At 41.7% G+C, this 26,256-nt stretch overlaps 1 protein-coding gene across 1 annotated transcript in view; it reads left to right on the forward strand.

The window, feature by feature from the left end:
- The window catches only part of ptprn2 (protein tyrosine phosphatase receptor type N2), a 259,239-nt gene that overhangs the window by 153,563 nt on the left and 79,420 nt on the right, over nt 1-26,256 (forward strand). The window contains exon 11 of the mRNA XM_024393119.2: nt 11,806-11,870. Coding sequence (XP_024248887.1) covers nt 11,806-11,870 — 65 coding nt within the window. The remainder of the gene's footprint in view (nt 1-11,805; nt 11,871-26,256) is intronic.

Here is a 26,256-nt window from a genome sequence, read left to right on the forward strand (position 1 = left end):
GGGTTACACACAAATGTTCTTTCATGGTCTATGGACCCCCCTTGGCCACCCCATAAAACTCTAGTTCCACCACTCCCCTTAGCCCCACCCATCTATTTAAGGCCATGTGGTAAACACACACTATAATACATTAAATCTATGTTTATTTGTCACATGTACAGGATACAGAGGTGTAATGGTACAGTGAAGTGGTTACTTGTATAGTCGTGGCCAAAAGTTTTGAGAATGGCACAAATAGTTTTTTAGTTTTCTCTGCTGCCTCGGTTTGTATGGTGGCCTCGAGGTCGCCCCGGAGGACGAGGCGCAGGGCGATCCGGATGGAGGCGATGGAAATCCCTCAACATGGATGGATCCAAGATGTCCCCCACCGGTACCCAGCACCTCTCCTCCGGACCGTACCCCTCCCAGTCCACGAGATACTGCAGGCCCCTCACCCGGCGTCTTGAGTCCAGAATGGCCCGGATCGTCTACGCCGGGGACCCCTCGTTGTCCAGAGAGGGGGGAGGGACCTCCGGTACCTCACTGTCCTGCAGGGGACCAGCTACCACCGGCCTGAGGAGAGACACATGAAACGAGGGGTTAATATGATAATAGGAAGGGAGTTGTAATCAATAACACACCTCGTTTATTCTCCTCAGGACTTTAAAGGGCCCTACACACTGCAGACCCAGCTTCCGGCAGGGCAAGCGGAGAGGTAGGTTTCGGGTCGAGAGCCAGACCCTGTCCCCCGGTACAAACACAGGGGCCTCACTGCGGTGGCGGTCAGCACTCCTCTTCTGCCGTCCACTCGCTTGTCGTAGAGATTCCTGGACGGCCCTCCATGTCTCCTTGGAGCGCTGTACCCATTCCTCCACCGCAGGAGCCTCGATCTGGCTCGGATGCCATGGTGCCAGGACCGGCTGGTACCCCAACACACACTGAAAAGGGGACACGTTAGTAGAGGAGTGGCATAGTGAGTTCTGAGCCATTTCAGCCCAGGGAATGTATCGTGCCCACTCCCCTGGCCGATCCTGGCAATACGACCGCAGAAACCTACCCACCTCCTGGTTCACTCTCTCCACCTGCCCATTACTCTCGGGGTGATAACCGGAGGTCAGGCTGACAGAGACCCCCAAGCGTTCCATGAACGCTCTCCATACCCAAGACGTGAATTGGGGGCCCCGATCAGAAACGATGTCCTCCGGCACCCCGTAGTGCTGAAAGACATGGGTGAATAACGCCTCCGCAGTCTGTATGGCTGTAGGGATACCGGGCAACGGGAGGAGACGGCAGGACTTAGAGAACCGATCCACAATCACTAGAAATCACTAGAATAAAAATTTTACAATTTTATTTGTATTCATGGTGGGAATACAAGTTTGTTATCAAGGCACATGAAAATTCCCATTTTCCAGAAGGCATTTCTGCCAAAAAACACATTTTGATAAAAAATAAATGTTTACGTTCAAATGCCGCTCCTGTGAAGTAGTGACGTGCGACATACGCCTAGTTTTCTTAAAAAAGTCACATGTTTAAGAATTTTATTTTTTAAGCCTAAATAAATTCAGGATTCAAATTTGCTTTAACAAGTCACATAATAATTTGCATGGAATCACTCTGTGTGGAATAATAGTGTTTAACATAATTTTTCAATGACTACCTCATCTCTGTACCCCATAAGGTCCCACAGTTGAGCAGTGAATTGCAAACACAGATTCCTACCAATGCCTTGCATTGGTAGATGGGTACAAATAAAATAAAAAGCAGACATTGAATATCCTTTTGAGCATAATGAAGCTATTAATTACACTTTGGATGGTGTATCAATAAACCCAGTCACTACAAAGATACAGGCGTCCTTTTTAACTCAGTTGCCGGAGAGGAAGGAAACCGCTCAGGGATTTCACCATTAGGCCAATGGTGACATTAGAGTTTAATGGCTGTGATAGGAGAAAACTGAGGTTGGATTAGCAACATTGTATTTACTCCACAATACTAACCTAAATGACAGTGAAAAGAAGGAAGCCCGTACATCATACAAATATTCCAAAACATGCATCCTGTTTGCAATAAGGCACTAAAGTAAAACTGGAAAAAATGTGGCAAAGCAATGAACTTTATGTCCTAAATACAAAGGCAAATCCAACATACCACATCACTGAGTACCACTCTTCATATTTTCAAGCATGGTAGTGTCTGCATCATACTATGGGTATGCTTGTCATCGGCAAGGATTAGACAGTTTTCAAGGATAAAAAAGGAATACAGCTAAGCATCGGCAAAATCCTAGAGGAAAACCTGGTTCAGGCTGCTTTCCAACAGATACAGGGAGACCAAATCACCTTTCAGCAGGACAATAACCTAAAACAGAAAGCCAGATATTCACCAAGACGACATTGAATGTTCCTTAATGGCCTAGTTTCAGTTTTGACTTAAATTGGCTTGAAAATCTATGGCAAGACTTGAAAATGTCTGTCTAGCAATGATCAAAAACCAACTTGACAGTTGAAGAATTTTAAGAACAATAATGTGTGCCATCACTACAGATCTGGGTTCGAACCCGGGCTGTGTCTTGACCGGGAGACCAATGAAGCGGCACATAATTAGCCCAGCGTTGTCCGGGTTAAGGGAGTGTTTGGCTAGTTGGGATGTCCTTGTTCCATTGTGACTCCTTGTGGCGGCCAGGCGCATGCACGCTGACTTCGGTCGCCAGCTGTACGGTGTTTCCCTGTCACATTGGTGCTTCTGGGTTAATAATAGCATACTCTGATGTGATTATGCCAAATGGTTACACTAGTTCATTTAGCAGACAAGATTTGCTTATAATTCCATGGGATTATTTTATATTATTTTACAGTATGAAGAATACAAATGAACAAATGTAAATATTTTCTCAGAACAATTTGACAGGGAGTGCGCACATGCGGCTATTCTGTGTTGAGCGGTTAACAAAGAAATAGGTACTCCTGTATGCTTAATTTAGAGATATTAATGTGACTTTAGTTGTTCTACAAACATTGGGCAATATGTTTTGATTTTTAATACATAGTACGGCTGCATGATGAGACTCAAATGATGATTTGAAAAAGGTTGTTTGAAAGGCATGAGCTCTGCTTTGTTTTTGCACAGGCTGTACACACTCCAATAGTCACTCCTTCACAATTTAACAAGCACTTGATAATGCCTCGAATTTCACGGCAGCATCCCCTTTGTGGCTGTAATGACAGCTTGGCACATTCTTGGCATTCTCTCAAACCAGCTTCATGAGGTAGTCACCTGGAATGCATTTCAATTAATAACAGATGTGCTTTTAAAAGAGTTCATTTGTGGAATTTCTTTCCTTAATGTGTTTGAGCCAATCTGTTGTGTTGTGACAATGAAGGGGTTGTATACAGAAGATAGCCCTATTTGGTAAAAGACCCAGTCCATATTATTGCAAGAACAGCTCAGATAAGCAAAGACAAACGACAGTCCATGTTTTTTTTTAAGACATGAAGGTCAGTCAATACAGAACATTTTAAGAACTTTGAAAGTTTCTTCAAGTGCTGTCGCAAAAACCATCAAGCGCTATGATGAAACTGGTTCTCATGAGGACCGCCACAGCAATGGAAAACTCAGAGTTACTTCTGCTGCAGAGGATAAGTTCATTAGAGTTACCAACCTCAGAAATTGCAGCCCAAATAAATGCTTCACAGAGTTCAAGTAACAGCCACACCTCAACATCAGCTGTTCAGAGAAGACTGCATGAACCAGTCCTTCATGGTCTAATTGCTGCAAAGAAACCACTACTAGAGGACACCAATAAGAAGAAAGAGACTTACTTGGGCCAAGAAACACAAGCAATGGACATTAGACTGGTGGAAATCTGTCCTTTGGTCTGATGTGTCCAAATGTGAGATTTTTGGTTCCAACCACCGTGTCTTTGTGAGACGCGGAGTGGGTGAACGGATGATCTCCGCATGTGTGGTTCCCACCATGAAGCATGGAGGAGGAGGTGTGATGGTGTGGGGGTACTTTGCTGGGGACACTGTCTGTGATTTATTTGTAATTCAAGCCACACTTAACCAGCATGGCTACAGCATTCTGCAGCGATATGCCATCCCGTCTGGTTTGTGCTTAGTGGGACTATCATTTGTTTTTCAACAGGACAAAGGCACAACACACCTCCAGGCTGTGTAAGGGCTATTTGACCAAGAAGGAGAGTGATGGAGTGCTGCATCAGATGACCTGGCCTCCACAATCAGCCGACCTCAACCCAATTGAGATGGTTTGGGATGAGTTAGACTGCAGAGTGAAGGAAAAGCAGCCAACAAGTGCTCAGCATATCTGGGAACTCGTTCCACACTGTTGAAAAAGCCTCCCAGGTGAGCTGGCTGAGACAATGCCAAGAGTGTGCAAAGCTGTCATCAAGGCAAAGGGTGGCTACTTTGAAGAATCTAAAATATAAGATATATTTTGATTTGTTTAACACTTTTTTGGTTACTGCATGATTCCATAGCTGTTATTTCATTGTTTTGATGTATCCAATATTGTTATACAATGTTATAAAATAGTTTTTAAAAATTAGAAAAACCCTTGAATGAGTAGGTGTGTCCAAACTTTTGACTGGTACTGTATATTTCCAGATTTTTTATATATCTCCTAGATTTAGGACATACATTTCAAAACTTCTTTCTGTCCTTTTTGCCATTTATGAAAGTGTTATTTAAAAAAAAAAAGTTTTATTTCACCTTCATTTAACCAGGTAGGCTAGTTGAGAACAAGTTTTCGTTTACAACTGCGACCTGGCCAAGATAAAGTAAAGCAGTTCGACACATACAACAACACAGAGTTACACATGGAATAAACAAACATACAGTCAATAATACAGTAGAAAAAGTCTATATACAGTGTGTGCAAATGAGGTAAGATAAGGGAGGTAGGCTATGGTGGCGATGTAACTACAATATACCAATTAAACACTGGAGTGGTAGATGTGCAGAAGATGAATGTGCCTCGTATCATCACAAAGAGGAAACTTTAAAAACTTTAGTGAACAGGCTTTTTTTTGTTTTACATTAGTTTTATTTTAGCGACCTTGATTGTATTTCAGCTATCCCTGAACCTGATTTAGCTTTGTGCCGTTTTCCAGATGTCTTCAAATCTATAGTGCGTAATTATGCTCCCTTTAAAAAATGAAGGGTTAAAGGTGATCGAATGCGTGGTACACTCTGGAATTATCAGAAGTCTTTCATAAAGGATGCCAGGATCACAGGCTTAGGCCCGGACTGGCAAGATTTTAAGCAACTGAGGAATCATTGTGTAAAAAAAAAAATCAGAAAGGCTAAATCTGATTTATGTAACTGCTCTTTTCGATTGTCATGGGAACCCAGTTAAATTCTGGAAAACTGTCAAATCCCTGAAGGGTTCTACTTCCTCCTCTCTGCCAAAACAAATACATTCAGACACTTGCCTGTTTACAGAAAAAAAATGCCATCATTGATGCATTTAATCACCGTTTTATTTCAGAGGGCTATCTCTTTGAAATAACTTCTAAGCCTATCCACAATGATATTGGGCTGGATGCTGATAGAGTAAACTTGCTGAATGAATAGAGAAATGATAGTCAAAGCCTTTCTTTTAGGCTATTTACAGAAAATTGGTTTGCTAGCAATAGACAACAATAAATCTGCAGGGGCCGACCAATCGGATCCTGGTCTGATAAGGGTGCAGCGCCCATTATTGTTGGCTCAATAACCCACATTTTTAATTCAACATTGTTATCATGAAATATCCCAAAAGTATGGAAATCAGCGCCACTCCATAAAGTAGAGATCTTAGTAGAGATCTTAGTAGAGATCTTAATGATAATCACCCCATTTCAAGGCTTTCTTGTCTAGCTAGGATTCTTCAACATTGCTCTTTTTTTACCTGAGAAATGTATTTAGCGTTTCGGGACCTGTTCTCTTCACTGTTTATATAAACACCATTGGTCAATCTGTTAAAAATGGTAAACCTCGTCTGTATGTAGATGACACTAGTATGTATGTTATTGCCCAGACTGTTGATCTGGCTATTTCAAAACTAAAGGCAGATTTTTATAGCTATACAGGAATCCCTTGCTGATTTAAAACTTGTGTTTAATATGGGTAAAAAAAACTTTTAAGAATGTTTCAGATGAAATACACGTTCAATCATTAGATGGTTCTCCAATCGAACGTGTTCCCGCAGATAAATATTTAGGCGGTTGGATTGATATGGATTTGACATTTAAGAAACATATACCGTAGATGAGCTGGTTAAGAGGTTGAGATTTAAAATGGTATTTTTCTACAAAAACAGACCATGTCTTTCTCCAAGCAATATAGGAAGCAGATTATTCAGTCAACATTTAATCTGTTCTTGATTATGGTGAAATTATTTATCAAAGTGCAGCTGCAACTATTCTTAAACCCTTGGATGCCATCTACCAGTGCAGAATACAAATAATATATGATGTCATCTATGTAAAGAGAACAATATCTGTGAACTATTTTGCATTTCAAAAGCTGGTCAAAGAGATTGGTAAATGTGCAATATACAATAAATATGTACTTTTTCACAGTTGTTGATTTGATGGCATCTCTGTGCTAACAGAGGCAGATCAAGGTATATAAAACAAAATTATCATTCCATCCTCCTGATTATGACTGAAAAATGAACGGTGGGGCATCTCATCTGTCTCTGGGATCGGATGCATCCATCCTTCCTTCTCTAGATCCCCATCTCCCTCTCTTTAACTCTCTCTCTCTCTCTGAGATAGCTATCCAGCCTTTTTTTTATCCCCCTCTCCCTCCCCCTCTCTCGCTCCTTCTCTTTCGGAGATACAGTAGCTATGCACAGACAGCCTTCATATGTGCAGCAGGGGAAAGGGACGAATGGCAGCTTTAATATTGGAGTGATTGCCACTGATAAGGGTAACGGCTGTGGAGAGGCGTGAGTGTCATCCCTCCCTCCTTCGCAATAAACACTTTCATTTTGTTTGCCGGAGAGATGGATGTGCTGAATAGACAACCTGAGGAGCAGTGGAGGGAGGGAGGAGATAGATGGGAAGGATGGGGATGCATATTCAGTATTAAAAGATCAGTCAGAGGGTCGTGAAATATGCATTTTGTCATCTACGCCTCGTGTCTCGTCAGAGCAACAACGCTGGCCACCGACTCAAAATGCAAACCTGAGAAATTGTGGTCTGTATTATATTCATAGTGATATTTTCATGGGAAATTACATAAAATGCATAGTAATATTCCATCTGTCTAGATAATACGGACAACTTCAACATATTCATTGTGTCAGAATCAGTGATGAACAATGCCTGAATATTGTCCTCTGTTTTACACAGACAAAATCAATAGATCTGTGCAGAGGTGTAAGGTTGCTTCCCAAAAGGCATTTGGGACGCAAGCAATGTCTAGTGTAAGTGTGCAATTTGGCCAAGGACATTGAGGCATCAGATTGCTGATTAAATTGACCTCCTTTTCCAAAACTCCTTCAGACATCTTGACTTCTCAGGATGGGGCTGGAGGCTGGGTGGAGAGGCCACTTGTTACTATTTTATGATATGTATTGCATTTGAATTAATCCCATCTTCCCCTCTAACTCAAGTCAGCAGTTCAAAAGATATTTTCCTGTCGTGACTTTTCAATTTTTTTATGGTAACACTTTACCTTAGGATACTAACATTAAGGGTACCTTAATGAAGAGTGTTACTATTTTTTGTTAATACACAAACTAAGAGGCTAAAGCGGTTAGATTTTCCGTTGGTTTTAGATTGTGTTTAATTTGACTCGGGGCAATAAGACAGCGTGACCAAAAAGATGATGTGAACAGCTGGGGAGCTGAAATCCGCATATCGGAAGTAAAACGAGGGAGACACAGACAATTGCTAATTAAAATCAGTGGGAAAACGACTTGAAAATTGGACTTCACATCAGTTTTCACAGTCTGGTCTTAAATATTTTGGATGTTAAAATGAATAATATGGTTGCAGTATAACAGCAAGGAGTAAACTTAATCTGGGTTTGTCTTTATTCTGTAAATGACTCCAGCTATAGGAACAGAGAATGTGAAACATCTCAGAAAGCTCAGGCCAAGCATGAATCCCTGTGGACCTTTACAATTGCCAATTATTGCACATGATGAACCCCATGTATTTTCATTTAAATTTCCTAAAGCAAGAAGTAGTGGGCTGCCGGTCGATGAGTTGAAAGTTAATCTAGAGGTAGAAAGATAGTGACCTTCAGGCTTCTTTGTTTCTAGCATACGCTAGAACTTTTCAGCTTGTCAGTCAAACTGGAACGGTATCCAAGCCAATAGATAGAAGGTAGACTGTGTGTTGATGTAAGACTCATCGCTGTGTTTTGACTGGCTCTATACTCATCCTCAGCTCCCTGAGGGGTCCTCATTAAGACTAAACGCTGAGGGTGACCTTTCCATCGCCCAACTCCCCCCACCCAGCTGGCCCTAATTACCTCCCTCATTACCCCCTCTGAAATAAAACACAGATCCAAGATGGCTGCCTCATTACCCCCTCTTAAATAACACCAACACCACCGGGTTGAACCAAGATGGCTGCCTCATTAGCCCTTCCTAAATAACACCAGCACTGCCAGGTTCAACCAAGATGGCTGCCTCATTAGCCCTTCCTAAATAACACCAGCACTGCCAGGTTCAACCAAGATGGCTGCCTCATTAGCCCTTCCTAAATAACACCAGCACTGCCAGGTTCAACCAAGATGGCTGCCTCATTACCCCTCCTAAATAACACCAGCACCACCAGGTTGAACCAAGATGGCTGCTTTTCCCCACAACTGATTTGCTATACTCTCTTTGTGATGTATGTTGGCCTAGTGGATCTCTGTGCTGTGGATGTATCCCCCCCTTCACTCTTTCACTCTCGCTTTCCCCCCAGTCTTAATTCCATAAGTCCTGACAGTATCATTTAGACGTCGCCATCGCTATGGTGATCGCTGATGAGACGATAGGGTGATCAGCGCTTATGGGATGTCGGAGAAGGAGAGGGCGAGAGAGAGAGAGAGGGCTGTAAGTAGCCCTCCTAATGATGGCACTAAAGTAACATGCTTCATTATTTGGAATGCTGCATAAATTGAGCAGTGCGTGGAATCATTTGGATTGATTAAAATACTAATTAAACAGGTCTTTGCAGAATTTGAGGAGTGAAGTAAGGTTCAGCTCTTCAGGGTAATTTGCATACCCTTCATCTGGGTAAATGGGATTTAAAGGACCCTCTCTCGTTCTCTTTCCTTGGCTCTCCCTCTTTCTCTTCTCTCCCTATTTCCTGGTACATTCACATGCTAACAAACTCAATTAAAATTATACTCTATTCACCATATTATTTGGCATAATCTATTAAGACCCCTTTGATTTTGTTTTTCAATATAAATGTATCCATCAAAGCAAGGGACTCAAAGGGGTAGACATGACCAGAATAAAACAAAGTCTGCCAAGTGTAGATCTTAAATGTTGGACGCTCAGTCGCTGCGTCACTTACTTTGATTTTCATGACAATATCTTTGTTAAATTTTGCATTTGGAACTAGCGTGGGAATACTTGAATTGATGAATAGATGTATGGATCAAACTCATCGTGTGATCCTATTAAGTACTGCAAGAACCAATAACAATTCATTATGCAGTACATCAACTAGCACTCTCACATTTAAAATCATTTAACAATGTAAACATTCACTGGTGCCTCAGCAGCTGACTGTGTGCAAAGGTCTGGCCCCTAAACCACTTTAAGTTTTAGTAATTTAGCAGACACTCTTATCCAAAGCAACTTGGGTTAAAGTGCAGATTTTTCACCTAGTCAGCTCAAGGATTTGAACCAGCAACCTTGCTAGCCTAACGCTCTTAACCGCTAGGCTAACTACCCCCCTCAAAAGTCCTCAGAGCAAAGTCACAAGAAAATCTCCACTCCACATATGTGCTCTAGACACGGTACTGTAGGGTATTCTGTGATCATGTAGGGTGGTTGTGTAAACTCTTTCCAAATCTCATCTGGTGTACCTTAGCCAACAGTAAGTGTGACTTTGAACAGTCACTGGTGAGTTTGGAGTTTGAGTTGGAGTTATAGGCTGACGAAGAGCTTCGGGTAGAAACGTTTCACAATAAACTGTGAGAGAATGAATCTATCTTTAATACACACTTACACTGTCACACACTCTTTCGCCCAGTCTCCTGTTCCATTATAGAACTGGAAGGTCAAACGTGTTCTTCTGCGTCATTCATTCCTCTCACTAAAACACAGCTAAAAAAAATATATATATATACAGTACCAGTCAAAAGTTTGGACACCTAGTCATTCCTGGGTTTCTGGGTTTTTCTTTATTTTTTGCTATTTTCTACATTGTAGAATAATAGTGAAGACATCACAATTATGAATTAACACATGAATCATGTAGTAACCCCAAAAAGTGTTAAACAATCAAAATATATTTTATATTTGAGATTCTTCAAAGTAGCCACCCTTTGCCTTGATGACAGCTTTGCACACTCTTGGCGTTCTCTCAACCAGCTTCATGAGGTAGTCACCTGGAATGCATTTCAATTAACAGGTGTGCCTTGTTAAAAGTGAATTTGTGGAATTTCTTTCCTTAATGCATTTTAGCCAATCCGTTGTGTTGTGACAAGGTAGGGGAGGTATACAGAAGGTAGTCCTTTTTGGTAAAATACCAAGTCCATATTATGGCAAGAACTGCTCAAATAAGCAAAGAGAAACGACAGTCCATTATTACTTTAAGACATGAAGGTCAGTCAATCCAGAAAATGTTCAAGGGCAGTCGCAAAAAACATCAAGTGCTATGATGAAACTGGCTCTCATGAGGACCGCCACAGGAAAGGAAGACCCAGGGTTGCAGCCCAAATAAATGCTGCGTGAATCAGGCCTTCATGGTCGAATTGCTACAAATAAACCACTACTAAAGGACACCAATAATAAGAAGCGACTTGTTTGGGCCAAGAAACACGAGCAATGGACATTAGACCGGTGGAAATCTGTCCTTTGGTCTGATGTGTCCAAATTTGAGAGTTTTGGTTCCAAACGCTGTGTCTTTGTGACACGCAGAGTAGGTGAACAGATGATCTCCACATGTGTGGTTCACACCGTGAAGCATGGAGGAAGAGGTGTGATGGTGTGGGAGTGCTTTGCTGGTAACACTTTTGGTGATTTATTTACAATTCAAGGCACAATTAACCAGCATGGCTACCACAGCATTCTGCAGCGATACGCCAACTCATCTGGTTTGCGCTTAGTGGGACTATCATTTGTTTTTCAAACAGGACAATGATCCAACACACCTCAAGGCTGTGTAAGGCTATTTGACCAAGAAGAAGAGTGATGGAGTACTGCCTCCGCAATCAGCCGACCTCAACCCAATTGAGATGGTTTGGGATGAGTTAGACCGCAGAGTGAAGGAAAATCAGCCAACAAGTGCTCAGCATATGTGGGAACTTCTTCAAGACTGTTGGACTGTTGGAAAAGCATTCCAGGTGAAGCTGGTTGAAAGAATGCCAAACACGTGCAAAGCTATCATCAAGGCAAAGGGTGGCTACTTTGAAGAATCTAATATATTTTGATTTGTTTTACACTTTTTTGGTTACTGCATGATTCCATAAGTGTTATTTCATAGTTTTGATGTCTTCGCTATTATTATACAATGTAGAATAAAGTAAAAATAAAGAAAAACCCTTCAATGAGTAGGTGTGTCCAAACTTTTGACTGGTACTATACATAACAATTACACTCACACACAACTCTTGCCTTTTTTTTATGTTTCTCCCCATGTAGTTCAGCAGAAGAAGCAGCTGGAGAAGGAGACGGGTGTGAAGATCCTGGAGGCTGGAGTCAGCGATGTAAGTCCTGTTTCATCATCTATCTAATAAGATGGGAAACACAGAACTATAATCATTGACTTAAATGGGGATGCCCTTTCTAATTATTCTATTTCTGTGCTGGGAACATCTAGCACTGACTACATCCATGTGGAACAGAGTATAGATTATTTTTAATTCGGAAGTTTACATACACTTAGGTTGGAGTCATTAAAACTCGTTTTTCAACCACTCCATAAATTTCTTGTTAACAAACTATAGTTTTGTTAAGTCCGTTAGGACATCTACTTTGTGCATGACGGAAGTAATTTTTCCAACAATTGTTTACAGACAGATTATTTCACTTATAATTCACTGTATCACAAATCCAGTGGGTCAGAAGTTTTACATACACTAAGTTGACTCTGCCTTTAAACAGCTTGGAAAAATTCATGAAAATAATGTCATGGCTTTAGAAGCTTCTGTTAGGCTAATTGACATCATTTGAGTCAATTGGAGGTGTACCTGTGAATGTATTTCAAGGCCTAGCTTTTAACTCAGTGCCTCTTTGCTTGACATCATGGGAAAATCAAAAGATATCAGCCAAGACCTCAGAAAAATAATTGTAGACCTCCACAAGTCTGGTTCATCCTTGGGAGCAATTTCCAAATGCCTGAAGGTACGACGTTCATCTGTACAAACAATAGTACGCAAGTATAAACACCATCGGACCACACAGCCATCATCCTGCTCAGGAAGGAGATTCATTCTGTCTCCCCGAGATGAACGTACTTTGGTGCGAAAAGTGCAAATCAATCCCAGAACAACAGCAGAGAACCTTGTGAAGATGCTGGAGGAAACAGGTACAAAAGTATCGATATCCACAGTAAACAAGTCCTATATCGACATAACCTGATGAAAAAGGGGGAAGCTTGCAAGCCAAACAACACCATCCCAACCGTGAAGCAGGGGGGAGGCAGCATCATGTTATGGGGGTGCTTTGCTGCAGGAGGGACTGGTGCACTTCACAAAGTAGATGGCATCATGATGAAGGACAATTACATCAATATATTGAAGCAACATCTCAAGACATCAGTCAGGAAGTTAAAGCTTGGTCGCAAATTGGTCTTCCAAATGGACAATGACCCCAAGCATACTTCCGAAGCTGAGGCAAATTGGCTTAAGGACAACAAAGTCAAGGTATTGGGGCGGCTATCACAAAGCTCTGACTTCAATCCTATAGAAAATTTGTGGGAAGAACTGACAAAGCGTGTGCGAGCAAGGAGGCCAACAAACCTGACTCAGTTACACCAGCTCTGTCAGGAGGAATGGGCTAAAATTCACCCAACTTATTGTGGGAAGCTTGTGGAAGGCTACCCGAAACGTTTGACCCAAGTTAAACAATTTAAACTCAATGCTTCCAAATACTAAGTGTATGAGTGTATGTAAACTTCTGACCCTCTAGTAATGTGATGAAAGAAATAAAAGCTGAAATAAATCATTCTGTCTACAATATTTCTGACATTTCACATTCTTAAAATAATGTGGTGATCCTAACTGACCTAAGACAGGGAATTGTTACTCTGATTAAATGTCAGGAATTGTGAAAAACTGAGTTTAAATGTATTTGGCTAAGCTGTATGTAGACTTCCGACTTCAACTGTATATTGAATACAATTTTTGTGCGATTGTATCGTTAAATCTTACCAAGTAAAATCCCTAAAGAGAATACTGAGCTTGTCCTCCCAACACCCCAACATGCAACATCATTGTAAAGGAACTTAACCAAACCTGGAATGTTCCAGATCTCTTTACACTGTGCTCTGATTTGATTTGACTGGGTTGTTCTCCAGGGATATGGCTCCAGATGTGGCAACTTGGCATTTAATCACCACGCTCCCTTCTGCTACCATCCATACCGCCTGCATCCTTTATGAGGCTGCCATTATGCAACCAGACATTGATCTTGAGCCGAAATGAATACCAAATGTAGTTTCCTGTTTAAACGTGTCGCTTTGATACACGTCCTCTGTATTCATTTCCTGTCCTCCTTGGGATTGTTGGTTCCCATGGAGGATAAAGAACAACAAGACAAAGCGCAGTGCGTTTTGACACTTTAAATAGCCGATGATAGTGGTTCAGGGAAGGAACAGTAAGCGGATTATCTGGAGAGCTGTCACTCTGTGGCTGCCCAAAATTAACAGCAGTGCAGAAATATACTTAAGATGAGCGTGGGCATGAGAGCAGGGGAGATGTGCATTCATTCATTGGTGACGCTGCTAGTAAATATTCAAATGTAGCTAGCAATGTGCATATTGGAGGTGAGGATCTAATCAAGCAGCCATTGATGCGCTGGAGTCCTCCTAGCAGACCCGCGTCTAAATGAGTTTTTCTATGGAAATGAGACAGACAGCGATGGCACTGTGAGCCATGAAGATTATCACGAGGCATGCTGGGAACTAAATGGATGTGGCCTGTGTGTGTGCTGCTGCCGTCGTCAATGGCAACAGGCATAACATAGTCGGGACCGTTTTCCTCGGTCAATCCTACACTCACTGTCCTCCTATGGCCAACTCTGTCACACGTTCGCTACATTCTCTTGTTGTTTTATGTTATCTCTATTTCTTCTGTTTATGTGTTTACCTCCCTCTTTTTTTTACCCACACTCTTTTCTTTCCTTTTCCTCATGGGGCAGCAGGGTAGCCTAGTGGTTAGAGCGTTGGACTAGTAACCGGAAGGTTGCAAGTTCAAACCCCCGAGCTGACAAGGTACAAATCTGTTGTTCTGCCCCTGAACAGACAGTTAACCCACTGTTCCTAGGCTGTCATTGAAAATAAGAATTTGTTCTTAACTGACTTGCCTAGTTAAATTATGTAAAAAAAATAATAAGTTCTCTGCGGAAACCAGAGTGAGGGCCTATCTTTTTACCTCAGGTGACATTGTGCTTCTAGTTCTGCAGTAATAACCCTAACTGCGGAAACCAGAGTGAGGGCAGACCTCACTACCCTCTGGAGAGCCTTACGGTTGAGGGCCTACCAGGCGGTGATACAGCCCGCCAGGATGCTCTCGATTGTGCATCTGTAGAAGTTTGTGAGTGCTTTTGGTGACAAGCCGAATTTCTTCAGCCTCCTGAGGTGAAGAGGCGCTGCTGGGATCTATCTTTTACCTCAGGAGTGTGAAATCAGAGACAGACGGTGTGTGTGTGTGTGTGTGTGTGTGTGCGCCTGTGTATGTGTCAGTAACTATGCATTAGCCTTCAAAACACAACAGAAATGTGTGCATAAATTGACAAAGAAAGTAAATGAGAATAAGTTAATAAAGGCACAACCAGTTAGATGTTATGGGGTTTATATCATGTCGTAAGAGATCCAATCAAATTGGAGGAGTCCTCCACTGTAGCACAGGCTTACATCGGAGAGTGCCTGCTCTTGCATGGAACCAACCAACCTGGTGTCCTTAAGAGTATTGAGAGTGGAGCTGACACAGGGTGCTTCCTCATTGGGCTCCGGTCTAAAGTAGTGCACTACATAGAGAATATGGTGCAATTTGGGACACAGCCAGAGCCTCTCCGTCCTGTCCTCGCCCTGTCTATCTTTGTTAAAAAAGGGGACAAATGACAAAACAGCTTAGGAAGATGTCCTGATACCACGGACGTCGATAGCAGAAGATGTCGACGAAGATAAGCCAATGTCAAAGTGAGGAGATGGGACGCTAATCGGTAGACTTCACAATATCTGGTCCTCCTATAGATTTTCCAGAACCCGTTTTCTTACAAATATCCCTGTTTTGCAACTCATTAGCTAAATTTGCCACACTCTTTAAGTAATTACACTTTAATAAGCATGACATTTTGTAAGTAATTTAAGTTGCCGTTACGTTTTATCAAGGCGATTGCTTGCTGTCCAGATCACGTTAGTGTCTCCATAAAAGCACTCCTGCGAATGTGTGAAAAACTATCTTCGGGAAAAGCGAGAGGGGCAAGAGGGGTAATAGAAGAGGGGTGGTAGAAAGCCTAATATATACTATATTTTTGTTCATCTCAATTCCAGCACTCTATCATCATATTGTTTTTCACTAGGGATGTGAAATGTCGACATAGACAGTAAATGAAAATCCTACAGAGAATATAAATATGCATACACCTCACAGCACCACCAGGCAGCTAGTTGGAGAATCAGCCTCTTGTACAGATCATACCATACAGTTTCAGCAGTCTTCCGTTTTGTGGAGAGATGTTCCTAAAAGGCACACAGAGCTCCGTGACTGTGCATCCTCTCCACTTTTCATCCTCCCGTCCTGTTCGTGTTCAGGAGGGGTCGAGGAGTCACTGCGCATCTGGAGTGTGAGTGTGAGAGAGAGAACGTGAGCGAGCGAGAGATGGCGCAGGACCTGAGGGTTGCAGACTCCTGCTGCAATGGTTTGCGCTAGCCAGCGGTATGCAGACATAGACACAGTGTGGCTGGTACCAGTGGGGGCTCTGAGGAGGGGACGGGTGGGTAAGTGGCTGGGGGACAAGGCGGTGTTGGGGGTCTCGGTCAGAGGTCCTCGCTGGGTTGCCTAGGGAGTCCTGACAGACAGCTGCCGCCTCTGGTGTCACCACCCACACCCCTCCCCAATGCACATACACCCCTCCTCACACCCCTCGGCCTATCCCCAGGTGAGAGGATGATGCTGTCATTATCTCCTCCTGAAAATAAAAAAAAATATGATCAATAATGAATCACAAAATGGATGTTAAAAGGTGGCACCATCACAGTGGAAGACCATATATCGTGTTCTTCAAAACAACAAGATCACCGAGGGTCTCTCATTTGATCAGTGTTATTTTAAAATCATTGCTTTTACATTAATGGCTGTTTTTTAAGAATATGTGTTTATCAGCATACCAGTTGTCTTTTTTATCAGTACATCTGAATACAGTGTAAAGGCATCCGCATACCATAGGTTCGGTTTGCTCCTAGCAGAACTCAGCTATGGTAAAGCGTACTCCCTAAAGACCTTTGCTTGAAAAACAAGAAAAAAGCGGCAATACTACTCTTGTTTGTCCCTCTTGAGCCACTGTAGCAACAGCATAGCCATAACACGTACTCAAAGTATGCTGTAATTAATTTGGACGTATTTGCCGAGGAGCTCTTAGTCGCGCAATTTTACATCTAGCTAAGATGTTTGCTGCAAGTGAAAAAATGTGCATGAAAACTAGTAGTGTACTGCAGACATTAGGGCCTAGCTGCTGCGCTCTCTCTTCTCTCTCCTTGAATGACAGCAAACACTTCATTGAAGAATCCCATCCATAGTTCCCATCCCTAATGTTGCTCAATCACTGATGAAGGGGCGTAGAATTCGGCTACCAAATCTGGACTTGCCTCATGAAAAACATTGTGCGTGAACAGCCGGAAAATAAACCTCCCGAATACCAAAACGAACAAAAATGTCACAAAATGTCATCATAATATGTGCACAAACTGTTTAGACTGGGAAGCATGCGACAGGCTTTAGGAAGAGGAAGCTGGGCGTTTATAGTTGCCTGCCCGCATTAAACCTTCCCCATGTGATTAAGTTTGTGGGTAAATTGAGATTCATTGACATTTTGACAGAAGCCTCATGTTTTCGATAACTCCTGTAAACTGCTTATGTGGAGAGGCACTCATTAACCACAGAACTCCCTGAGCTGCACGTCAACTGATTATTCAACCACCAATTGTAAATTATATATGGCAGGCAGGGATCTCCGCACAGGGTTGTGTGCGTGTGTGCATGCGTGAGTGTGTGCATTTGTATGTGCACGCGCGTGTGCATGTTTTGCATATGATGTGTGCTGTTAGGGATGTCTATGTGTCTATGCACATAACATACATTAACGAGACTTGTATACATCTGTATACATCTGTGTTCACATCCCTTACAGAAAAAAACACATGAATTTCACGTGAACACGTGAAGTGTTCCAAAAACACATTTTCATATGATCATATGTGATCTTATGTAAAGTTAATGTGATAACATGAAACTACAGCTGTGAAAATGTGATTTTCCACATGTGAAATCATGTGGTTTTTGTGTAAGGGGGTGTGTTTGTGGTCTGTGTATCATTGTGTCTGTTTACTTGTGATGGCTTTCGCTGCAGAATTGCTGGAACCTTTAAGGATTTCTATTCGATTTCTCTCAGCCACTTAACAGAAGTGGATGCAGAGAAATAAACATTAGTTTATAATCCCATCATATGTCAAGTAGGAGGAAATGTCGCCAGTAAATGCCACCATCTTAGAATGTAGGAAAGCACTCATGGTCTCTCCCAATAAGAGTCCTGGGGAAGCATGTGCAAAACTAATCTCAGTGAAAGGTCACGGGCAAAGATGACCTCTGGCAACTGGATTTGGAGGCTTTCTTGACAATTTCCTGCACCATAAGGAGTGTGCGGGCAAGCTTCAGAGCAATGCCATTGGAAAATATTTGAACATGTAAATGATAGTCTTACTGTATATGCAGTATGATCAACAATAATGGGCACATAATAGCCTGAGTCCTGAATGGTACCCTATTTTCAACATAGTGCTCTACTCTTTACCAGTGTCCTATGTGCCCTGGTCAAAAATAGTGCACTATATAGGGAATAGGGTGCCGTTTGCTACTCTCTGGAGCAGAGCATACCAAAGCAGTTTCTACATATTGCACCTTATAAGTACTTTTCATTTAGCTAATTTTCAATCTAGTTTGGCTGTAAACGTGTTCTGAAATGTAAAAACAAATATTAACAGACCTTTTTCATTTTAAACACTGATCCTGTTATTTATTTATTTTTTTACAACAGTATTTGCATAATAAAAACATTTTAAAGAGAAAACAATAGAGAAAATGAAAAGGCGTCCAAGCACAGAACCTTGAGGAATGCCAGATTCAACTTTGGATAGCCTAGTGGTTAGAGCGTTGGACTTGTAACCGAAAGGTTCGTTCTGCCCCCTGAACAAGGCAGTGAACCCACCGTTCCTAGGCCGTCATTGAAAATAAGAATTTGTTCTTAACTGACTTGCCTAGTTAAATAGGTACAATATGATTAAAATACATTTGGGGAAAGATTGGGAAAGTAATTGGGGAAATAATAAAAGTAGTTATTTGTTGGGACTGTGAGGAGGTGAGACTGAAGGTGTTGCTTTCTGAGGGACTAGTAGAAGTGACATGTTGCCAGGCTCTGCTAGCAACTCAATATAGAAAATAAATGTCTCTATTAGCCCTGTGTTCACACTCATCTTCTCATTTGCAACTTTTAAACAGCTGTAAATACAGCACTTGTGTCAACAAATAGGTTTAGGGTGGTGGAACAGGGGGTGCCAGGTAGCACTGCTGCATATCAATGAGTTGTGAAAATAATATTGCTACAATGGGATACAAAGCCCTATTCCCAAAGTATTGTATTTTCAAGGTGTTGTATTTTCAAGGTGTTGTATTTTTATGACAGCACTTTATGTTAGCACTTATTAATCACCTACAATGTATTTATAAGGTGTTTATTATGCCCTAATAACATAAAATTAAGTCAGTGGAGGATGATTCAGAGTTTATTAGCCTAGGTCAGAAATCTGGGCCCTGGTCAAAAAAAAACTGCAATATAAAGAGAATAGGGTGCCATTTGGGATGCATAACAAACACCCTCTATAGAGCTCTGACCTTGAAAGCTTTTATCAGCACGTGTAAACCTCTTCGTCGGCAGCAGGACACACACATTTATCTGTTGCTTCAACAACCAATGGCGCATGTCCTTCACACCTTAACAGCCTCAGCAGAAACACTATCTCTAATGGCTGTTATCTGCTCTCTCTGCCACAGCCAGGTCAAAACACTGTAGTATATTACTGGCAAATTTGATTTAGTAGACTTTTAGTAGAGAGACACCTCAAAACAAATGTCTGTCTAATGAATGTCTAATGAATGAGATTACAATGTGGGAGATTAGGGTGCAATTTAAACACAACCTTAACAGAATCCTCTTGTATCAGATTGAAAATGTAAAATGTAAAATTTCTCTTACAGGCATTCTCCGGTACTTTTGTATACTTTTTCCCCATTAGTTCTAATAGTAGCACTCATGAGCCAAAAGTGGTCCCCGAAAATCGCATACTACTTCACATACTGTATGTGCAGATCTGTGCACCACGTCATTGCTCTCTCTCTGCTCTGCTGTGGGTGCATTATGTGCATGCTAGCTGTCACACATGTGGCGAGGGGCTGAAGCTCATTGGTTGAACTCAAATTGCTAGGGGGCTGGCCCACGTGGGGGGAAATGTAGGGGAAATGGCGCAGTACAGCTTCAAGTCAAACAGTTACGTTCAAACTAGGGATCTTGTGGCTAATTGAGGTAAAAGAGGAATTCTACTCATAGATTATGCATTATGAACTACATATTGACACATCCAGCCCAAAGCGGGGGGAGTACTTAAAAAATACTTAGTAGTCGCCAAAGCTCCGGAGCATGTCGGAGCAAATTGTCTGACCTGCTGTCTAACTATGCGCAACCAGAATTATTATTAATGTTGGGTTATCTTAATCTGGATTGGTTGATGCCAGTATTTGATACGCTGAAAGATATTTGTACTGAGCTACATCTAACTCAGCAGATAACTAAACCAACTAGCCCCAACTTTAAACACCCTGAAAAATCTACCCTTTGAAATATTTTTCAAGCAAAAGCCCCTCCTAAATATACAGCCAATGGGACATGTGCTAATAAATTCAGTGACCATTGTCTCTGTCACGCCCTGGTCTTAGTATTTTGTGTTTTCTTTCGTATTTTGGTCAGGCCAGGGTGTGACATGGGTTTATTATGTGGTGTGTTTTGTCTTGTTTTTTTTTGTAGGTATTGGGATTGTGAATTAGTAGGGTTATCTGTAATAGTCTATGGCTGTCTGGAGTGGTTCTCAATCAGAGGCAGGTGTTTATCGTTGTCTCTGATTGGGAACCATATTTAGGCAGCCATATTCTTTGAGTGTTTCGTGGGTGATTGTTCCTGTCTCTGTGTTAGTTTGCACCAGAGGCTGTTTTAGGCTGTTTCGGTTTTCATGTTACGTTTATGGTTTGTTGTATTGATTGTGTTTCATCTTCATTAAAGATGTATCTAAATAACCACGCCGCATTTTGGTCCGACTCTCCTTCACCGCAAGAAAACCGCAACAGTCCTGTTGCCTGCATAACAGATACATACATAAATCTCGCTCACGTATTTTTACAAAGATACATTTCTGGAATTTTAATGAGCAAAATGTTTTGTCTGAGTGACTGTTGGGTTGTGTCAACTATCACTGACTCTGATCAGGCCCTTTTATTTCCATGTTTAACTCTGTTGCAGATAAACATGCGCTGTACAAAAGGCTAAGGGTAAAATACAGATCTAATCCTTGGTTCATGTATGAATTGTCTAAGAAATTACAGGAAATATATTTAGCTTGGGCTAAGGCTAGACTGACTGATTCTACGTCTGATTGGCAGTCCTTCAGACATTTAAGAAATAGATGTCTATCTATTGGGGCGGCAGGTAGCCTTGGGTGTTGGGGCATTAACTGAAAGGTTGCTGGATTGAATCTCCGAGCTGACAAGGTAAAAATCTGTCGTTCTGCCCCTGAGCAAGGCAGTTAACCCACTGTTCCCTGGGCATCGAAGATGTGGATGTCGATTAAATCAGCCCTCCGCACCTCTGATTCAGAAGGGTTTGGTCAAATTTGGAAGACACATTTCAGTTGCCGGCATTCAGTTGTACAACTGACTAGGTATCCCCCTTTCCCCTTTCTCTGGTTAGAAAAGCTAAATCAACATATCAACATACAGCCAATTTCTGGAAAGATGTCAAATCTTTTAAACAAAACTCCACCCCTTCGTTGCCCCTGCAGGTTTTGGTCCCATACCAGACAAAATGGGAATTTGTGGTGCTTTTAATAACCATTTTGCTTCAGTTGGCCACCTGTTTGAAAGGATTGTCTCTGAAAATTCATCTAATTTCACTAGAGGGATTCCTTTAGTCATCTCAAAACAGATTGTAGCGAATGATGCACAAACAGACCCACATACTTTATTTTCATTTTATCCATTTGATGTGTATGGTGTATTAAGTGCTTTGCTAAAGATTGATGTTACAAAATCCATAGACGCTGATTCACTTGATCCCTTCTTACTGCAGCTCTCTGCCCGACTTATTGCAGAAACATTGGCCTATATTTCTTAATTGACAATTGTTTCTGATGTTATCCATAAGATCTGAAAAGCGGCACATGTCCTCCCCTAACATAAAGGAGGAGATCTTTCTGACTTAACTACCTTTCAATTTCCAAATTATGTCAGTATTGGGACCAGTTCTCTTTAGAATATATATAAATAATATTGGTCTATCTATTAAAACTTGGAAAATTAATCTGTATGAAGATGACACTTATGTATGCCTTTGCCCCAACTGTTGACCAGACTATGTTAGAGCTGCAATCTGACCTTGTTGCCTTACAGAAAGCCCTGGTTAGTTTAAAACGTGCACTTATTGCGGGCTAAAGATATGTTGTTCTCTGATTCTCACAAAAATGTTTCAGATGGACTACAGATTTATTCATTGGATGGTTCTCCCATCGATCGGGTTCCCGCCTATAAATATTTGGGCATTTGGATTGACAAAGATTTTATATTTAACTTTTAAATGTAAAGTCCCCATATTTGGGGACCCTATTTTAATTGTTTTATTCAATTCAGTCTGGTATGAGAACGGTAGCCCCTATCTTCAAAAGCAGGGTGTCTTCGGAAAGCTGTGTATATTGGCTATTGATCGGTGCCTTCAAGTCTTTGGTATAACTTACTACCATATATGGGCATACAAATTTATAATGCAGGCCGAGCCGATGACCTAATTTCAAGATGGCTGCTACCTACATTCCGGTTAGCATTGTGAAGCATAAACAAAATAAATCAAATCAAATCAAATTGATTTATATAGCCCTTCGTACATCAGCTGATATCTCAAAGTGCTGTACAGAAACCCAGCCTAAAACCCCAAACAGCAAGCAATGCAGGTGTAGAAGCACGGTGGCTAGGAAAAACTCCCTAGAAAGGCCAAAACCTAGGAAGAAACCTAGAGAGGAACTAGGCTATGTGGGGTGGCCAGTCCTCTTCTGGCTGTGCCGGGTGGAGATTATAACAGAAGGGTTAGGGTTAGAACATGGCCAAGATGTTCAAATGTTCATAAATGACCAGCATGGTCAAATAATAATAAGGCAGAACAGTTGAAACTGGAGCAGCAGCACGGTCAGGTGGACTGGGGACAGCAAGGAGTCATCATGTCAGGTAGTCCTGGGGCATGGTCCTAGGGCTCAGGTCCTCAGAGAGAGAGAAAGAAAGAGATAATTAGAGAGAGCATATGTGGGGTGGCCAGTCCTCTTCTGGCTGTGCCGGGTGGAGATTATAACAGAACATGGCCAAGATGTTCAAATGTTCATAAATGACCAGCATGGTCGAATAATAATAAGGCAGAACAGTTGAAACTGGAGCAGCAGCACGGTCAGGTGGACTGGGGACAGCAAGGAGTCATCATGTCAGGTAGTCCTGGGGCATGGTCCTAGGGCTCAGGTCCTCCGAGAGAGAGAAAGAAAGAGAGAATTAGAGAACGCACACTTAGATTCACACAGGACACCGAATAGGACAGGAGAAGTACTCCAGATATAACAAACTGACCCTAGCCCCCCGACACATAAACTACTGCAGCATAAATACTGGAGGCTGAGACAGGAGGGGTCAGGAGACCCCGAATAAACACAGAATACATTGATATGCACTGAAAGCCGGGACCCAACAGATCATAAGGATATTTTATTTGTCTGCCTGTGACCTACCGTTATTGATCACCAGCCCCGAGAGTCAAAATGTGACGACCAGCTCAAATCGGTCTTATGTAGCAAAATTTGAAATTGTGTTTTTTACACAAAAAGTAGAAATAAAAGTAGAGACTCAGAGCTCGAAAATGGTATTTCATACACTACAGTTGAGGAATTGTAATTCTGCTTTGAAAGTTAAGCTTTAGCCCCACCCATCTCTTTAAGGGTTGATTCGAGCGTTCTGTATTAACAACAGCAGCCAAGCTCCCAAGTTAACCTGCTAGCTACTTCCAGACACAAATGAGAGAACAGCTCACTGACCACTACTCGCACTAGCAGAGCTGGTTAGGCGAGTAGTAGTGTGCGCTCTAAATGGTCCGAGAGCGAAATGCTCTGAATTTACAAACAGGCAATCTGACAGCACAGTTGCAGTCACCAATGCTCTGAGTAGGGTTGATCCGAACGTTCTGACCTCACAACGGCAGTAAAGCACCAAAGCTAACTGGCTAACATTGGCTAGCTTGCTAGTTACTTCCAGACACAAATGAGAGAACACCCCACTCTGACCATTTTACTCGCTCTAGCAGTGCTGGTTAGGCTGTTTTCATGTTATCCAGAGCGTTAGTGACTGTAACTGTGCTGTTGGCAACAATTGCATTTTTTTGCCGACGTTTACTGACACCTGCTATATTCAACAGGTGTTGAGCGTTTGTAAATTATTCAGTTCTTCTGCACTCTGGCACACTCAAGAGAGTAAATGTCCAGACAGAATTTATGAACCCACCTGAAATGGTTACTAACATAGTGGAGTTTTTTGTTAAGACATGTAGCTAGCTAGCTAAACAATGAACCATAATCCCAACTCATGACGTTACTTCTCTGCATGAATCTGCAGGTAGCTAACCAACCAGGTTCAATGTTAGCTAGCTATTACATAGGCTATAACTAGCCAAGCAAATGGCTCTGAGATACGAATAATAAGATCATACACGTAACGTTAGCTAGCAAGCCAGCCAGCTAATGTTAGCTAGCTAGCTAACAGTACACTAACTTGAAATGAAAAAACTTCATGTCAACATTTGAAATGTGTAATATCTGAAAATGCAGCTAGCTAGACTATTTTACCCATGGTCTGAAATCGGAGTAGATAACCAGAGCGAATTTACCAGCTACCGTATATCAAGAGTTGTTGCAGTGACATTCTATTGAAATGGATACTTGCATAGTGGAGTCTATTGTTAAGACATGTAGCAAGCTAGCTAGCTAAACAATTAATCATAATCCCAACTCATGATGTTACTTCTCTGCATGAATCTGCAGGTAGCTAACCAACCAGGTTCAATGTTAGCTAGCTAACATTAGGCTATAATTTTCCAAGCAAATGGCTCTGAGATACGAATAATAAGATCATACTAGTAACATTAGCTAGCTAACAGTACACTCTAACTTGAAATGAAACCACTTTCTGTCAAAATTAGAAACATGTAATACCTGAAAATGTACAGTCGAAGTCGGAAGTTTACATACAATTTAGGCTAGGGTTGGAGTCATTAAAACTCATTTTTCAACCACTCCACCAATTTATTGTTAACAAACTATAGTTTGGACAGTTAGGACATCTTCTTTGTGCATGACACAAGTAATTTTTCCAACAATTGTTTACAGACAGATTATTTCACTTATAATTCACTGTATCACAATTCCAGTGGGTCAGAAGTTTACATACGCTAAGGTGACTGTGACTTTTAACAGCTTGGAAAATTCCAGAAAATTACGTCATGGCTTTAGAAGCTTCTGATAGGCTAACTGACATCATTTGGGGGTGTGCCTGTGGATGTATTTCAAGGCCTACCTTCAAACTCAGTGCTTCTTTGCTTTACATCATGGGAAAGTCAAAAGAAATCAGCCAAGACCTCAGAAAAAAATTGTAGACCTCCACAAGTCTGCTTCATCCTTATGAGCAATTTCCAAACGCCTGAAGCCTAAGAACACCATCCCAACCGTGAAGCACAGGGGTGGCAGCATCATGTTGTGGGGGTGCTTTGCTGCAGGAGGGACTGGTGCGCTTCACAAAATAGATGACATCATGAGGAAGGACAATTATGTGGATATATTGAAGCAATATCTCAAGACATCAGTCAGGAAGTTAAAGCTTGGTCACAAATGGGTCTTCCAAATGGACAATGACCCCAAGCATACTTCCTAAATTGTGGCAAAATGGCTTAAGGACAACAAAGTCAAGGTATTGGAGTCGCCATCACAAACACCCTGACCTCAATCCCATAGAAAATGTATGGGCAGAACTGAAAAAGAGTGTGCAAGCAAGGAGGTCTACAAACCTGACTCAGTTACACCAGCTCTGTCAGGAGGAATGGGACAAAATTAACCCAACTTATTGTGGGAAGCTTGTGGAAGGCTATCAGAAACGTTTTACCCAAGTTCAACAATTTAAAGGCAATGCTACCAAATATGAATTGAGTGTATGTAAACTTCTGACCCACTGGGAATGTGATGAAAGAAATAAAAGCTGAAATAAATCATTCTCTCTACTCTTATTCTGACATTTCGCATTCTTACAATAAAGTGGTGATCCG

The sequence above is a fragment of the Oncorhynchus tshawytscha genome, linkage group LG29, assembly GCF_018296145.1.
Source record: "Oncorhynchus tshawytscha isolate Ot180627B linkage group LG29, Otsh_v2.0, whole genome shotgun sequence".
Taxonomy (NCBI): domain Eukaryota; kingdom Metazoa; phylum Chordata; class Actinopteri; order Salmoniformes; family Salmonidae; genus Oncorhynchus; species Oncorhynchus tshawytscha.